At 40.9% G+C, this 17,694-nt stretch overlaps 1 protein-coding gene across 7 annotated transcripts in view; it reads right to left on the bottom strand.

Annotated features, from left to right (window-relative positions):
- The window catches only part of GRID2 (glutamate ionotropic receptor delta type subunit 2), a 787,745-nt gene that overhangs the window by 274,351 nt on the left and 495,700 nt on the right, over positions 1-17,694 (bottom strand). For all 7 annotated transcript variants that reach the window (XR_014501814.1, XR_014501815.1, XM_083398274.1 and 4 more), the window contains exons 5-6: positions 9,452-9,505; positions 1,128-1,301 (exon numbers count right to left, since the gene is read on the bottom strand). Coding sequence is in view for 5 of the 7 variants with exons in the window: in XM_083398274.1 (XP_083254400.1) it covers positions 1,128-1,301; positions 9,452-9,505 (228 nt within the window). In the remaining 2 variants the exon portion in view is untranslated. The remainder of the gene's footprint in view (positions 1-1,127; positions 1,302-9,451; positions 9,506-17,694) is intronic.

Raw genomic sequence — 17,694 nt, 5'->3', positions numbered from 1 at the left:
AATTCCTATCAGTCGCAGCCAGCATGGTCAATGACAGATTGATGGGAGTTGTAGTCTATAACTTCTAGAGGTTACCATGTTGTAGAGGTGATCTAACATACAAGGCTGTCATATATGTGTGTCTGAAATCCCAAAAAAATAAGGCAAGTGATTGACAGATGGTGGCCCCAGCCTCCTGTCAAAGTAGGCCTGTAAAGCTATATCCTGTTCCCTACCCTAATATTTAGCAACAATAGGTGTCATAACTTGAAGATCACCTGACTCAACAGCATTCAATTTTATTTTACTGCCTAAATTATTTTATTATTTATTTTATATATTTATGTTCTGGTTTTTAAAAGCAATTATTCAAAATAACTTATGGTCTGATAACCACGAGAACAGAGCATTAAAACAGTTGCCAAAAAAAAATAAAAATAAGCAGCATTAAGAACAGAGAAACAACTAAAAAAGACAATTTTTTAAAACAATGGCATAAGTGACTGGGGGGGGGAATCAGTTGATTCAGACTTGATCATTATTGATTAGATTTTTTAACCCCTCTGTGATTGCCTGCGGTCATTATCAAGCATATATTCATTCATTCAATGACAGCTATAGTCCATTCCCTCATCTGCAAGCAGAGACGGTGAGAAAATTCAAATGGAAAAGCCCAACATTAGAACTATGCTTAAAAAGTCTGGCTTGAGGTAAGATCCTTGTAATCAATGAAGAGATAAGCAGTTCATTTAAAAAGTGGCGATCTTCAGAAACAGAATTTTCAGGTCTATTTGTATCATTGACCACAAATGTGCGCTCTCTCTCTCGCTCTCTCTCTCTCTCTCTCTCTCGTGTGTGTGTGTGTCTGTCCTATACAAGCCAAAAAGAAGACAAGCCTAAAATGTCACAATTCAAAAACCTTTAGGGGCTTGGGGGGCACATTTGGAAATCTGAGAAATAATATCAAACTCACAGAAGAAATACTGTTGATGCTCAGAGCTTCCTCTAAAAAAATGCACAAACCCTCAATCACTAATATGTAGACAACCACCACCAGCAAAGGGAAAAAGCCAGCACTTTTCTTTTTTTTTTTAATGGGATGGTCAAAAGAGCTTGCGGGGCACCAAACTTATAAGATTTGAGAGTACCTCCATATTTTGGGAGAAAGGGTCTTTAGGATCACACAGTGATGAAGATATTCGGTGGTTCCCACGAAAGCAACGCTGGCTGATGTTATGTGGCACAGGAAAGCTCTGACGAATAATCGTTAACCTCCCGATGGACTTCCTCACCAGCTCCTGCACGTCTGCATCATTGATCTCCTGCAAGATAGGGCACAGAAAATACATCCAAAATGTAAGGCATCACAACTTTATAAAGTAAATAAGTGTGTGTGTGTGTGTAATTTTATTTTATTTTATTTCTTACATTTAAATAGTACCTTATTCTCCAAGGAATTCAAGGTGACGTGAATGGTTCTCTCTTTCCCCATTTTACCATCACAAAAAACTGTGTGAAGTTGAGAGATAGTGACTAGCCTTAAGGAACCAACATGGTTGAGTGGGGATGTGAAGCCTGGTCTCCCAAGTCTTAGTCCAAAACCCTAATCATTACACCACACTGAAAATAAGGATTGTAATAATCAGTGCTTTTTTCCTGGGGGTACGCAGGGGTACGCATACCTCTAAACATTTTGTGAATCTTTGTACTTTTGTCCATTTACTGTACTTATTTCCCCCATTTTTAACTATAAAATGGTGATTTTCTTGAGTCAAAATTAGAGTACCCCTAAACATTTTTTCAGGGGGGAAAAGCACTGGTAATAATTAATGTTGTTATTATTGTTGCAGCAGTTGTTCATTATTTATTAGTTCTTCATACCACTGCACTGGCATTAATTTGTGCAAACATCGAGTTCATGGTACATTCTGAAAAGCTACATAAAGTTAAGTGATGCTATATGTTATACATATGACTCTGCTTAAAATTTCCAGAACAACTAGGTCAGGTGCATTGCTATTTCTATTTTATTTCTTTAATGGTTCAACAAATAAAATGCTGAGAGCCATGAATTTTAAACATCAATCTTCTTGACTACACTAAACCTATTATATTCTTCTTCATAGCCTGTCATAGATTTTTGAAGCCATCTGTTATTTATGTTCTTTATGAAATATAGATTTTTCTGCAAACAAAATAACACCTGGCATCAGCTGTGTCCAGTGTAATATCCTGCATTTCTGGTCGATTAATCCTTAATGTACCATAGATAATGGCTTCTCTCAGCTTACGAAGCCATCTTATCATGTAGTCTGTATCATTTCACTAGTTACAAGAGAGAAGAAAAGTTGCTATCTGCTGCAAAATGCAAACAATTCTTTAAAAAACTTGCAATACAATTAGAGATAGAAGTTTTAAAGAACCTTAATAACACCATTGGTTTACAAGACTTTTAAAAAAAAATTCAACTGGAGGGAAGTTGGTTAAGCTCACTGCAAATCAATCATTATTGTGTTGTTTTATTACACATCTCAGGATGATCCAGAAATGCTCACACACTCAGAAGTGTGCACCTGAGTAGCTCTGCATGTGAAGGTGCAGAAAAGAGACACAGAGATAAATGGCAGGTAGCCTTTGGTTATCTGTGTTAAGAAGCAGATAACCATTTCGCTATGAGTGAGGAAGCAAATATCCCCAAGAGTGCTGAGATCAGAGATGGATAACAGCCTTCCCGCGTCATCTGCATCATCCTAGTTTGCACATGTTCAAAACCTTGTGCATGCAGATAAGCACAGTGGATCCATTCTTCTTCTTCTTTACATTGTATTCCTTCCTTTCCACTCCTCCACCCCTCCCCCAGTTCTGCAGATCAAAGCAATCGAGTGGGCATATACAGTGGTACCTCGGGTTAAGAACTTAATTTGTTCTGAAGACAGAGGGAAGGGATTTGCTGTTTAAATATATGATTTGGAATACAGGGAAGGGAGGTCTGGGGAAGTTGGAGAAATAAGTAAATGCAAGGAATATCATGAAGATAAAATTGTTTTTATTTTTGTTTTTGTTTTTTTGACATTTTTCGCTGTTTTATGTTTGTGCAATTTTGCATTTTTTCTGTTTTTGTTGTTGTTTGTTTTTTCTAGCTTTGTTGTTTCTTCTTTTATGTAAAACTTAATAAAAATATTTATTAAAAAAAAAAGAACTTAATTTGTTCTGGAGGTCCATTCTTAACCTGAAACTGTTCTTAACCTGAGGTACCCCTGTAGCTAATGGGGCCTCCTGCTGCTACCGCTGCACTGCCGTGCGATTTCTGTTCTCATCCTGAAGCAAAGTTCTTAACCCAAGGTACTATTTCTGGGTTAGTGGAGTCTGTAACCCGAGGCGTCTGTAACCCGAGGTACCACTGTATGGAGTAAAGTGATCATGCAAACCATCTGATCCCACACTGTTAAGGGATTTCTATAATAACAGTAACACCTTGAACTTGGCCTGGTAGCAAATAGGCAACCAGTGCCGGGCTCTGAGCAGAAGTGTTACATGCTGATGGAGTCTCACACCTGTCAGCAATTGTGGTACAGCATTCTGCACTAACAGCAGCTTCTGGATCAAGTGCAAGTATCATATACTTGAAACACAAGGGAGGCCCACATACAGCACATCACAGTAATTCCTATCCAGAAGTTACAAATGCAAGAATTACTGTGGCCAAGCTTTCCCAGTCCAGGAATGGTCGTGTCTGGGACAGCTGTCCTGCCTGCACAAAAGCCCCATGATATGCAGTACAATATGATTGAACTAGGATGCTTGCCTTTGCAGTAACTGAGAAGCTGTCATTCTGCAAAACTTCATATTCACATGACTATGCTCCACTGCCAAGTTCTATTTTCTATGAATTTCTGACTTTTAGCTGTGCAAACATTTATCATGTCTCTCCCCAAAAGCACAGAGCATTGTTTCTTCAGTATTCAGCACTTTTGTGCATTTTAATTAGAATTCACAGTTTTTTATTTTCTTCCTTTGCTTTCTGGCAGTTGCTGGCCCTAAGACACATCGTACATTTTACGAACTATCTTGAGACTAAAATTCAGTGAAAAGAAGGCTTAAGGTGGTATTGGCAATATATGCATTGCCACTGTAGTGAGGCATTATAAGCCCAGCACAGAAAAGATTCACAACTGTGCTGTTGTAGAGTATAAATTATGTTGAATGGTTTTTGTTTTATTTACACCTTTAATTAATTTTTAAAGCAACCTTTTCTGATTTGTCCATGGTTTTCTTTAAGGAAAAGAAACAATTGTTTAAGTGAAGAAACAATTGTTACTATATACAAGAAAATAAGCCAATAAATCTCTTAGGTTGCTTTCTACATACACAACTGCCCTAAGACAAGAGCTTCACTGAAAATACTAACAATATTCCCAAACATTTTTTTCCGTTCTGAAAAAAGGTCACTTGGGGGGGGGCACTACTTATGAAAAGGTTCTACTGAGTTGCTCGCTCTCAGTTATGTCATTGTTTAATCAAATACGATTGGTTCTGTGACCTCATTCTGCTCACTGTGTGATTGTGATTGGGTGGGATCACTTCTGAGCTTTGATCCAGAGAGATGTAAGAAGAACAAGCTGGGTTGTGGTGGTGATGATTGACAATCAGGATTGAGAAAACATTTTAAGAATATAAGAAGAGTCCTGATGGATTAAACCAAAGGTTTAATCAGCCCAGCATTCTGTTCTCATGGTTGACAACTCATGGTTCAGATCCCATTACTGTACATGTGAAACCAGTGGGGTTTATTCCAGTATATGCATTATTCTACACTTTACTTGCCTGGACAACTGCATTGCAAAATTCAGAGAAATGCAAGTTTTGAAGAGTGGTTTGTGTTTCAGTTTGGGTTTTGTTGTGGAAAGTGAGTTAGTAAGTATACCTTTAGATGTGAATTTCTCCTCCAGCCTTAGAGTTAAGATACATTTGTATGCAGATCTTGCCCCAGTGCTGATATTTGACCCCTGACAGCTTTTCACTTGGGTAATGTAGCCTTCAGGTGAAAATGATTCCACATCCCTGTGATCGATGATTAATCTTTCCCAGTCCTGGAGGTCTACTCACCAGTACCATCAAACTGTCTTGGGGCAACTAATCTTTGGAGAAAGGGAACACTGAAGAGGTGGAACTAAATCATTTCTCCATATTTCTGTTACTCAATAGCTTGTCTAACACTTAAAATACTATTAATAATAAAAACACATTTTGAGATCCAGTAAGCAGGGCAAAAAATCCTATTCTCTATTCCATTGATCTGGATTAGAAAGTGAAAGATTGCTTGCTAAGAAACAGAGCAATTGCATACACAAAGACTTTAATACAAAAGAAACATTTTTAAAGAAATAAATAAAAAATCACTGCTGCACCTTATTTTCCAGTATACTGCAGTTCTGAGCACTGATACACTGCATTACTTAAAATAGCAGGTCAAGTAAAAGATTTTCCACATATTCTCACATCTCAAAGTGAGCAAACAAAACCGCTGAAGTTCATAGTACAAAGAACAAGAGTGGGCAATGTGTGGTATCAAATGCTTTTTTGTGGTTTAAAAGCTCTCATTAAAATTGCTGCTTCAGAGTTTCTAACGAGACCTGACAAGTCACCAAAGTATGTGGGAATCTTAGTTTTACTTTAAAAAAAGTGTCTCTTGCGATGTGAAATGTGTGATGGGCAAGATTCAGCCCCAAGGGTCCCTACTGTGCTCTGTGAAGTTTTATTGAAACTCTGCAAGTCTTATATTTCTGGCCTGTGCACCTTGCAGAGATAAAACTGAATAGGTGATGTTTGAAAACAAATTTTGGGCAGGAATCCCAAGGTGGGTGGGTGGAAACAGGAAGGAGACAGAGGAAAGAACGAAGGGAGCAGCCTTCTACTGAGTCAGACCATTGGTCCGTATAGCTCAGAATGGTCTACACTCAGTGGCAGTGACTTCCAGGGTTTCAGACAGGAGTCTCTCCCAGCCCTATCTGGAGATGCCTGGGATTGAACCAGGAACCTTCTGCATGCAGAGCAGACGTTCCACCCCTGAGCTACCGCCCTTTCGCGCAAAGGACCCGAAGTTAATCTGGGCAGAGTGAGAAGTAAGACCATCTTTTCTGAGTTCCCTGCTTTCAAATTTCCCTCTTATTTGGGAACAGATAAACAGATTTGTTGCTTGAGTTTTTGAATCCTTGCCAACCACAGGAGATTTTTGATGCTTTGACCATTAGAGGCTAAATGGGAAAATATACTGGCAGATGGAGGCATCACTGACAACAATAAAAATTGGACCTGGTGGCCTGCACCTTAGCTGGTCAAGAAACCAGTGCTGTTCCTGTTTGTAAGACCTGAGTGTTGCCTCCTCTCCCACACTTAATCCCTCCTTCCTTCTTTAAAAAAAGGCTTCCCACAGCCCTGCCCAACAAGAATCTTACTCATTGTTAATACTCAGCTCTAGAAGATATATGATTAGAATGAGTGTGTCTATGTGTCAGAGATCAGTGCTTCAAAGAGAACATGCTCCTTATTATTTATTAAATTTATATACCACCATTCATTTGAATATCACAGTATAAATCCACAACATACAGAAAACAGCAACAACATAACTCCCCCAGCCCTATAGGTACATTCAGGTCCCTCCAATCTGGAAAACACATCCAGTGATTGAGTTTTCCATCCTTATGTGCCCATTATGTTATGTGCCCATTATGACAATTCAGAGCTTCAGAGCGTGTTGAGCTCTGCTTCTGGGCTTTACTGTTATACACCAAGTTGTGTTTGCCTTGGTGGCATTATTGGGAATCCAATGGAAGCAGTATTTCAGATTTTACTGTAGAAGAGCCTGCCTAGGGGAGACTTTTCAAAAGCCTAAGATTAGACTTCATTATTTAGCACAATTCTTAGCTATTCCCCGCTGCCTGAAATTCTTACAGATCTTATCACTTTGCAGTGCATTTCCCCATGAAATTCAATGAGTTTCTTTCCCAGATCTTCAGTATAAAAATGTAAAGGGATGGGTTCTTTTAGGCTGTTGTCTGGCACCTACATTACTTTCCTTTAAATTACCTTTTAACTTGCTGGCGTGTTTCTAATTTGCAGTTTAAGGTTTTTATTTTTAAAAAATGTATATTTGCCTTGTAGATTTTTAAACTTATCATTTCAGATGAAATATAGCATAGAAATGTTTTAAATAAATGGGAAAAATATGCAGGAGAACGAACAACAACAGCCCGATGAATTGGCACAAATTGCGTTACAGCTGAAAAATTGTCCAATTGCAGGATTTGAAATCTGCAGTTGTAGAAACCAGTTTCTAGATTTTGCACTCCTGATTCTCATAGGCAGCTTAAAATCATGATCTCATCATAAAGAAGGGGGCTGCTTTAAAGCTCAGATTTCCTGCTGAAATATAAATTAAGAACGAAACAAGCAGATAGACCCTGATTAAGATAATTTATTGTAGTGTGATGCAATTAAGACAATCTAATAATTAAACATCAAAGCAGATGTCTGCGGCAATCAAAAACAGATCAAGGAATATGCACATGATTTCTCTAAACAATACATGATGTGGAAGATACAGGTAGAGTAGGTGCTATTCATTTTACACTGGGGACCAATTGCCGCCTCACTTAATTAAAATCATGTAACGTGGACATAATAAATTACTCATTAAAAAACAACAAGTGAATGCTCCACCATACTAGAACAACCTAACTGAATAGGATTTTCTATATTATAGTCTATGCCAATGACGAAATGATTTTTAAAGGAAATTCGAGTGGTTTCTATGCATTCTAAGTGGATTTTAAAATACATAAATAAATATGTGGAAAACAACTGCACTGCACACTATGGCATTTGCAAACAAGTACATAGTGAGCCAGTTTGGATGTGCTGCTCAGCCAAGGGTGGCTAATCTGCAGACCACGGAGTGTGTACCACTCCCCAAAAGCTTTTATGTGGCCCCTAAAGACTCCTCCAAAAGATACCTTTTTATCTGGCTATTTTAATTGGGTGGGTAGGTTGCCCTGCTGCAATACTGCAAGTCTTGGGTTGGTAGCCTCTTCTTAACTTTGCTCATTTATGAGCTATTTCTTAAAAGAACTCACCCAAAATTGTTTTAGTTTTACTTCTACATTGACAGCGCTTTGACCACTGTTGACTTCCTCCACTGTTGCTGGCTCTAACAGCTGCAAATGTTTCAGCTGAGGAAGTCATACAGAGCAGTTAAAGGCATTTCAGCTCTCAGAACCAGCAGCTGAGCAGAAAGAGTCAGAGGCAACAGTCCTTCCTCACCCCATTGCAGCGCTGGAGGCGCTGGAGTGTGGAGGAGTGGGAAGCACTGATTTATTTATTTTTTACTCTTCCAAGGATCCTTCTGAGAAAAGTCAATGAGCAGCATTTCTCCTCTCTCCACTCCTGTGCTGGAGTGAAGAGGAGAGAAATGCTGCTCCGTACTGCAGCAGCCTCTTACGGTGGACCAAACAGCTTCCAGATGTGGCTTGCCAGTGGTTTTTTAATTCAGATGCAATGGCAAACCGTGGCAGGTGAACCAGCTTCAAATCATGTCTTGTTATCCTGGTTTGACATTCCCTCTCAAGTCAAAGTTTGTGAGTTGACATAGATTCAGACCGAAAAACAAAACACCGGTTTGACTCCATAAACCGTGATTTGGTGTGGCAGCTGAATGCAACCATTGTCTCCCCAAATGAAGAGAGGGAGATACTCATTGGCCTGGGTTAGTTTTGGAGGTGGAGGCCTAGTCACTTTCTCCTTGTTTGGGCAAAGGTATCTGTTCGTATGATGCGACTGATAGGAGCCAGTACCATGCTAGATCATTTGTGGGCCAGGCATGCACATCAAAACAGTGATAAGAGTAGATGTTTTTTGGGTGCTAGAAATACAACTCTGGCTTACCAAGGCCAGGGAAAGTTGGCCTGCAGGCTCAAAATAATTCTCCCTCCTTGACTAGATGTAGGCTTTTATCTAAGTTCCACTGGAATTTATGGGAATTCATTAGGTATATCTTTCTCCAGCTTGCACTGAGCCACTTAACGTAATTAAGGATAGTTGAGGAGAACAAGCAAACACCACTGAAAAGATTCATTAGACAAAGGGAAGATTGCCTTTGGTTTTTGGATGGTTTGTTATTTGTTGTTTTTTATTTTAAAACATCCCCCAAAATAGGAACTGCAGCTAAAAGAAGTAGGAGTGGGGAGAGAAACTAAACATACTCAGCAGGGAAGTGCTTTTCATTTATGTTATTCAGCTTCACAGTCTTTTCAATTCTATTTCCGCCTTACTTTTTTTATAAAAAACAACCACCACAATTCCCAACCCACCAGCATGCCTGAACTCTGATCCTGTTACATTGCTCCTTGTTGGCAATGTCAAGGCCAGCTCTCAGTATGGATAAAAACAGGATTCACGTTCAGCTGACAGTTACCTCATTTATAATGATCCAGTGACAGTCAAAAGCAACCAAATTGGCTTCCACGACCTGAAATAGAAAACAAACCACACATCAGTCATCTTTTCTACATGAAAGCCAATGACTATTAAATAGATGTTTCCCACAAATGACCAAGCCGGGGCAGGAGGGGGAGGGGAGCGGAAAATAAATAATGATAAAGGCATTGGGTCTGAAAAGACCTTTGCTATTCAGCTGAGAGGGAGGGAGGGAGAGATCATTTGAGCAAAATGTTGCCAAAGCATCTTGGTTGTTTTCAATGGATTATAGTGCATTTCCAGCACCACGGAGAACAATGGGCCCCTTTGCATTCAAAATCTTTCTTTCTTTAAATGGCCAAATGGTTAAAGTTTTAATACTGGATGGCAAGCAGGGAAACAGCAAGAGTGTCATGCTTCAGACAGTCTCCTTTGTCTATTTAAACCAGGCTTCCCCTAATCTGGTGCTCTTCAGATGTTTTGGACTACAACTCCCATCAGCCCCAGCTAGCATAGCTATTTAAGCACCACCATGGGAGAGTACTCACTCGCCGTACTTTGTTCATTCTCCCTTAGATCAAGCATGAGGAAATCTGGTTCTGTGTATTTGGCTCAGAAGGAAGTGCTGCTTCCACTGTAATCCCGAGGGGCCCACTGACAAAAGGTAGGGGGTAAAATAATACTTTTTTATATAAAATAAAAAAATAAGGAAGGGAGATACTTTGCCAAGGGCACCTTCAAACCTGGCCCTAGATTAAATAATTCTTAAGGTTACAGAAGCTGCCTGTAGATAATTTGTTCTGGTCACATTTTTGTCAGCGTTGTCTGGTGCAGAAAAATATTACAGTATTTTTCTTTAGTGCTTCCATTTCCTCCCTCTCTCATTCCCTTCCTTCCTCATACACACAAGTCTAGTGATGGAGGTGAGATTAATTTGGTCCATAATTTAAAATGAACTGACCTAATTTTATTTGCTGGCCCTGGATTTCTGTGTGGAAACAGCTTTTGGATGACACACTTCTCAGAATTTTGCAACACAGTTTCAGTTTTAAATATGCACATAAAAGCTTATTTTGGGGGGAAATGCATTTAAATGGAAGCAAACATGCAAAATGTGTACACTGTGCATTCTTTAATAAAAAATGCATACAGCTCCAGCGCAAATTTTCATGTGGCTTTATTTTATTTTTTTAGGTTTGCAAAAATGGATGCATGGTATCTGTCAGTGGAGCAGTCTTTCTATATTTATTTATATATTTCTTGGACAAGGTGTCCCTTTTAAATTCATGGCCTAATGTTCTTCCATGCCCTTGTCTTTCCCCTGAGCTTGCAGGATTCTTCACTGAGTTAGTCTACCACAACATCATCAAGGAGGCAGGAGAGCAAATGGGATGATGATAATGAATAGTCACTAGAGAAACAAAGAAGTCAACTTTGCTAAACTCTCATGAGTCATTTGCATGGCATGAAACAGATGAGCGGATTTTCCTCGTGGTACTGATTGATTGATTGCTACGAGGAGCAAAACCCAAAGAGGAGGTTCAGAGCTTCCATCAGTATTAGAGACTCTGCCAAGTTCTGTTACATCCATTCAACTTATGATCACTACTACAGAAGAGAGAAAAGAAGATATTATGTAATTTACTCCCACAGAAGGCAGTGATGGACATCAACCTGGATGGCTTTAAAAGATTAGACACATTCATGGAGGAGAGGGCTATCACAATGCTCTTCCTTCATGGTCAGAGGCAGTAATGTTTCTGAATATCAGTTGCTGGAATCCACAGGAGGGGAGAGGACTCTTGTGCTTGGCTCCTCCTTGGGTCCTGTTTTCCACAGGCATCTAAGTGGCAGCTTTGAGAACAGGATGCTGGATTAGATGGGCCATTGGTCTGATCCAGCAGGCTCTTCTTATGTTCTTACTATGTATTTCAAATCTCACCATCATTTAGAAAGAAGGCACATATAACATTAGCTTATTCAAGATCGTTTGTTCATTTCACCCAGTAGTTTCTTCTCTGACTGGCAGACACTGTTCAGGTTCCATGGATAGTTTCTTGGATCTCTCCTGCTCCACTCTCTTTGTCTTCATCATCAACAAAGCAGATTTCTCTAGGATCCACCCATTTGTGTTCTTTCACTGCCTGTCTGGTATCTGACATGTTCCACAATCTGGGGATAAGCCTTTTCTATATATATATTTAATGCCAATCCCTCTCCCCCTTAAACGAGAAGTTTAAAAACGTCGTTTTAATACACATCCTAATATTAGAGAGAAGAGCTAGTGATGAACTGCAAAACTTTTCCCTACTTTAAAAAGTGCAACATGGTCTTCAAGAAATTAGAATCTGTGGATTTTAGCTTGTTGTTCCAGTTATAAACAGCACTAGAAGTCTGAGAGCAGATGGATGAGAGGAGAATGAGGCTGGGAGATGGCTTCCTAAATGGCAGTGGAATCTTAAGACACATCTACTCAGAAATAAAGCACACAGTTGTTTAAATGAGACCCCCTCACACACACACCAGTAAGGGTACTTATCATAGCTGTCAACTTTCAGATTTGAAAATAAGGGATCAGCAGCCTCACCTGTCCCGGGGACAGTCTACGGTATATCTAACAATCCGGGATAGCAGCGAGAAACGGCGGTGGAATAAGGAAATATCCCGCCAAAAAAGGGAACGTTGACAGCTATGGTGCTTATGCATGCTGCCTACCCCTTTTTAAAGGTACTCAGCTTTGGAGAAGGAGAGAGATAAACATAGTTACTTGCATCCTGTAAATTAGTTACATCCCATTTGGATTACCATAATGTGCTCTACAAGTGTCAGGAGTGCGTGCAGAAGCCAGGCCCTGTGACTGGTAGGGCCTCACAGGACTGGGGCCTTCCTGAGTTTGGTCTGGAAGGGCAAGGCACGGCCGCACAGGTAAGGCTTGACAGAAGACATGTAGTATCTGGTGGCAAGGGCCGGGAGGGGTATATAAGACCAGCATTTCCCTCTGGCTCTTTGCCACAGAAACACGCTATGTACCTACCTGTGCTTCGGCTGCCTGAGTTCTGGTATCCTGACACTTGTAGCCTTGGCTTCCTGACTCCTGGTTTCCTGACTCTTGGACCCTTGGCTTTCTGACCCTTGGACTCTTGGCTTCCTGACTCCTGGCTTCCTAATTCGTGAACTCTTGGCTTCCTGACCCCTGGACTTCTAACCCTGGACTGCTGACTCCTGCTTCCCGACCTCTACCCCTGTCCCGACGTACCAAGCCCAGACTGCCCGTAACCTGGTCTGTGACAACAAGGGGCTGCCTTTAGATGCTGTGGCCACATTGCTGAACAGAGCTGGTTACAGGGAGAGCAAAAAAGCCTTTAGTGCCTACCAGTCCATTTCCAGGCACAATTCAAAGTCCTGCTGGTGACCTATAAAGCCCTCTATGGTTTGGGTCCAGGCTATCTGAATGACTGTATCTCTCTATGTAAGCATGCCTGAGCTTTACGATTTTCTGGAAAGGCCTTCCTCTCAGTCCTGCCACCTTCACAGACATGTTTGGTCATGATACAAGAGAAGGCCTTGACAGTGGCTGTTCCTAGATTGTGGAACTCCCTTCCCCTGCCTGCTTTCCTTTTGTGAGCAGGCAAAGACCTTTTTCACCACTAGCTGTTGTGGCAGAGTCTTCTGAGTGTGGATATTTTATTTATATTCATTGTGTCTTTTTAGTTGTCTTTGCTTTGATTTATGCAGTGAGCTGCTTTGGGTCCTGCACTGAGAGAACAGCAAGATATAAATAAAATAAATAGTAAGGTTACTGTATTTGTTACATATGTAATTTGCCTTTACTCTGGTAAGCCAAGAGTTGCAAAACAACTATAAGGACTAGCTTAGACATAAAGATGGTAGACTCATAATCACTCACTGAGTTCCGTAGCTGAGCAGGGATTTTATCTAACAGGTTTAATATAATTAAGCTTTGCAGCAGGGAGCTATTATAGAGACCTGATTTCCAGCAGGTCCGCAAAGCATCACTAGCATAAAATATCCTCCCAAATGCTTAGAACCACCCCACCTTCCAAAAACACAAAGAAAGTCGTACTCTTCTATTGTCCACATACAAATTTCCATATCAAATATTCAATAAAACTACATCAAGAAGAAAGCTTCTTAGCACCATCTGAATCGTTCCCCCATCAACTGGTACACATAAAATAACCAACACCGCTGCTCTTTGCCTGAATTGTTCCTGAATTTTGCACTGCATGAACAGATCCCAAAGCCCTGAGTTCTTTTCTTTAGCATTTCCACCCCAATGGTAATCCAAAATGGGCACAAAATGATCCTTGGCAGGCCATGCAGTTGCACTTTTTAAAGGTGGGTGGGAATGTTTGGCAATTTTTCACTGGTTCTTTTTTTTCCTATGAAGGGCAGTGGGGGGTGGGGAGTCAATCAGGAGCCAGAGCCAATGTAGGTGGAGCCAGAGTCAAAAGTAGTTTCGGTCACTACTCCCCCCGCCCTCTCTCCACTTCTATATGATCCGTACGGCTTCATAAGGCAATGGGGAGCAATAATAAAAAGCTTTTGTGACACAAAGCATGGAGAAATCCATTTGGTAGAGGGCATATAAAGGCATCCAGCAGTTTAATGGCCTGCACCTCAGATGGTTGTGCATGTTTGGAATTCATTTGTCTACATCGTTGGCTTTGTGACAGTAAGTAGTGCTCTGTACATATAAAAAGAAGGGACAGATTGGAAATTTCCATATGAGACAAAAATCCTGTGATGGTGCTGTTTATGCAAGTCACATCTTGAGCTGAACAGGGAAAATAACACATACACCATGGAGCTAAACTATAGAATGCATTCCTAATGAGGGCTGGAAAAGCTTATAAGACCTAAACCTTTCCCCCAGAATATGAAGTGAAGCAACGTTAACCCCTGGCAAGCCCTTTCCACAAATCCATATGGAAATCTGAAGGGTTTTCAGACATGCTTAAACATCTTGCTTTCAAACTAAAACAAAAGGCCTTAAGACATATCAAACTAAGCAGGAGTAGCTTGGAATCTCTGCAGCAAGGAAAAATAAATCATCCACTTAATTACCAAACATCTGATTGGCACCTCCAAGGTGAAGATCTACTGTGGATTTCAGGTTTGGTTTTTAATTGCATAAAGGGATAGAAATTATTTAGAGCATGCCTGTAATGAGCAAAACTGATAAATTAACAGTCTCACACTGATGATTTATCAAGCGTGCCGCAGGTATGTTGGGCAGGTGATTGCGACTTGTTCCAGCTGAGCGTGTGAGCAACTATTGCTGCTACTTTTCTAACAGCTGGGATGGTCCAGTAGACAGGGATCTAGGAGACTAGTCCTTGCACAGCCATGAATTTGTTGGAAGGCCTCAAGCAAAATGAAAGCCAGTGTAGAGTAATGGTTAGAGTTTAGGACTAGGACCTTGGACATCAGGGTTCAACACTTTGCTCAGCTATGAAGCTCACTGGGCAACATTGGTCAACATCGGGACAACCACTGATTCTCAACCTAACCTACCTCACAGGGTTGTTTGGTGGTTCTTGAGCTCCTTGGAGAAAAAGTGGGACACAACTGCAGGAAATAAATTATTAAGAAATAGTGACTTCTCTGTCTCCAAATCTCCTTTATAAAATTGGAATCAGAATTAGCCAGCATCAGCACCACAGAAAAAGGCGGTGAAGAAATTATCTCTGAACTGAAAAGGTTCTGGATTAAGGCAGATATTTTTGTTCCAATGTCACTCCAAGGCTCTTGAGTTGCATCACCAGTGAACTAAATTCAGCAGTAAGGAGATGTGTATGTATGTGCATGTGCACACATGTGGGAACTATGGCACTCACTTCTCTTGGGCAAGTCAAATCTGAACTGTTTATTTTTTTAAGAAACATCATCAGACCCCTTTTGTCCTGTTCATCTCTCTACTGCTGAGGTTAAACCAGGGTTCCTCAACCTCGGCCCTCCAGATGTTTTTGGCCTACAACTCCCATGATCCCTAGCTAGCAGGACCAGTGGTCAGGGATGATGGGAATTGTAGTTTCAAATCATCTGGAAGGCCAAGGTCGAAGAAGCCTGGGTTAAACAGACTGTGCTTTATCTTTCTCCACCCTCTCTCTTTCTCACTGTGTGGGGGGGGGGGAGTGTGGAGGAATAGCATTTGCCTGGCCTTTGGCTTTTAATTACCGGTATTTGTTGCCTTCTTGAGTGGGTGGGGTGTTTTAATATTGCCTTTTCAAATTAGGATTGTCTTTTATATTGTTATTTGTTTTCTTTCGCACTGGTTTTAATGTATGTATTTGTTTATATATTGTAAGTCGCTTTGAGTTACTTCAGTAAAAAAAGCGACAGATAATAATAATAATAATAATAATAATAATAATAATGCGACTTGGCCACAAGCCAGTGGGTTAGGTTTTAGCTGCCAACCCTCCACTCCTCTGCCAACTTGCTCGTGACCAGGACCCCAAATATATGGCAGATTTGAAATGGAAATCATTATTTCTTAAAAACAAAAGCCCAGGAAGTAGTGATGCTTTTGATTAATCACTGGATACACCAGGTTGGCACACTGCATTGTGAAGACGACTTCACACTCCATCAGATATGGACGCCACTCAACCAAGGAGCACAAAAGTGGATGGAGCAGGGAAGCAGATTATTATTTTTCCACAGAATGCACATCGGGGAGAGATTCTGCAGAGTGCAGGAAAATGCTGTCAAGAAGACAAGGGATGAGCGAAGAGAAACCATCTGTCATTGGCAGGAACTCCAAAACTTCTGAATGTTTGGGAGAGCCTAACAATTTATCAGTGTTTTCTTCTGTCATTCACTCTCAAGCCTTCAAACAGGCTAAATGTAAGACAATCCGAAGCAAACAAGCCAGCAATGCTGCCAGTTTACAAGCTGCTCTCGTTTGTAACGAAAAGACATATAAATAAATAAATAAAATCCTCCAAGCATTTGAAATCGCTACGCGGCAATGAAGACCTAGCAATTTAGCAGAATAATACAAAAAGTAAGTTGTACACTTTGCTGTCACTCCTAGTGGTTCCGCTCTATTTTCCCAGGTCTCTTTAGGGTATGTCAAAGTTAGCGCTTTTACCAAACGCCTGCAATACCAGGCCTACAACAAAGCCCAAGGGAACAGCTAGCTGTGTAAATACACATTTTACTTTGAGTGCCACTTGGGCAGAAAATGCAGCTTAGAAAAGGTTGAAATAACAAACAAACACTTAGGCAGCCTTTGGAAATTTTGAATGTTAGGAATGTAAGGTGCTGCCTTTCATTGATAAATGGTCAATTTATCCATCTAACTCAGGGATGCTTACACTGACTAGCAGCAGCTCTCCAGTGTATCAGGAAGGAGTCTTTCCCAGCCCTACTTAGAGAAACCAGGGTTTGAGCCTGCGATCTTTTACCTTAAAAGCACGTGCTCTCTCACTGAGCCATAGTCTTCCTCAAAGTGTTCTCCCATTGTGCAGATAGATTTATGGTCAACTGCCGCTTGGCCAACACTTAGAATCATAGAATCATAGAGTTGGAAGAGACCACAAGGGCCATCGAGTCCAACCCTCTGCCAAGCAGGAAACACCATCAGAGCACTCCTGACATATGGTTGTCAAGCCTCTGCTTAAAGACCTCCAAAGGAGGAGACTCCACCACACTCCTTGGCAGCAAATTCCACTGTTGAACAGCTCTTACTGTCAGGAAGTTCTTCCTAATGTTTAGATGGAATCTTCTTTCCTGTAGTTTGGATCCATTGCTCTGTGTCCGCTTGTCTGGAGCAGCAGAAAACAACCTTTCTCCCTCCTCTATGTGACATCCTTTTATATATTTGAACATGGCTATCATACCACCCCTTAACCTCCTCTTCTCCAGGCTAAACATGCCCAGCTCCCTTAGCCGTTCCTCATAAGGCATCATTTCCAGGCCTTTGACCATTTTGGTTGCCCTCCTCTGGACACGTTCCAGTTTGTCAGTGTCCTTCTTGAACTGTGGTGCCCAGAACTGGACACAGTACTCCAGATGAGGTCTGACCAGAGCAGAATACAGTGGCACTATTACTTCCCTTGATCTAGATGCTATACTCCTATTGATGCAGCCCAGAATTGCATTGGCTTTTTTAGCTGCCGCGTCACACTGTTGGCTCATGTCAAGTTTATGGTCAACCAAGACTCCTAGATCCTTTTCACATGTACTGCTCTCAAGCCAGGTGTCACCCAT

Source organism: Podarcis tiliguerta (genome assembly GCF_965153285.1).
Source record: "Podarcis tiliguerta genome assembly, chromosome: 9".
NCBI classification, from domain to species: Eukaryota; Metazoa; Chordata; class Lepidosauria; order Squamata; family Lacertidae; genus Podarcis; species Podarcis tiliguerta.
The sequence above is the reverse complement of the archived record's forward strand: the minus strand, read 5'-3'. Positions and strand labels throughout refer to the sequence as shown.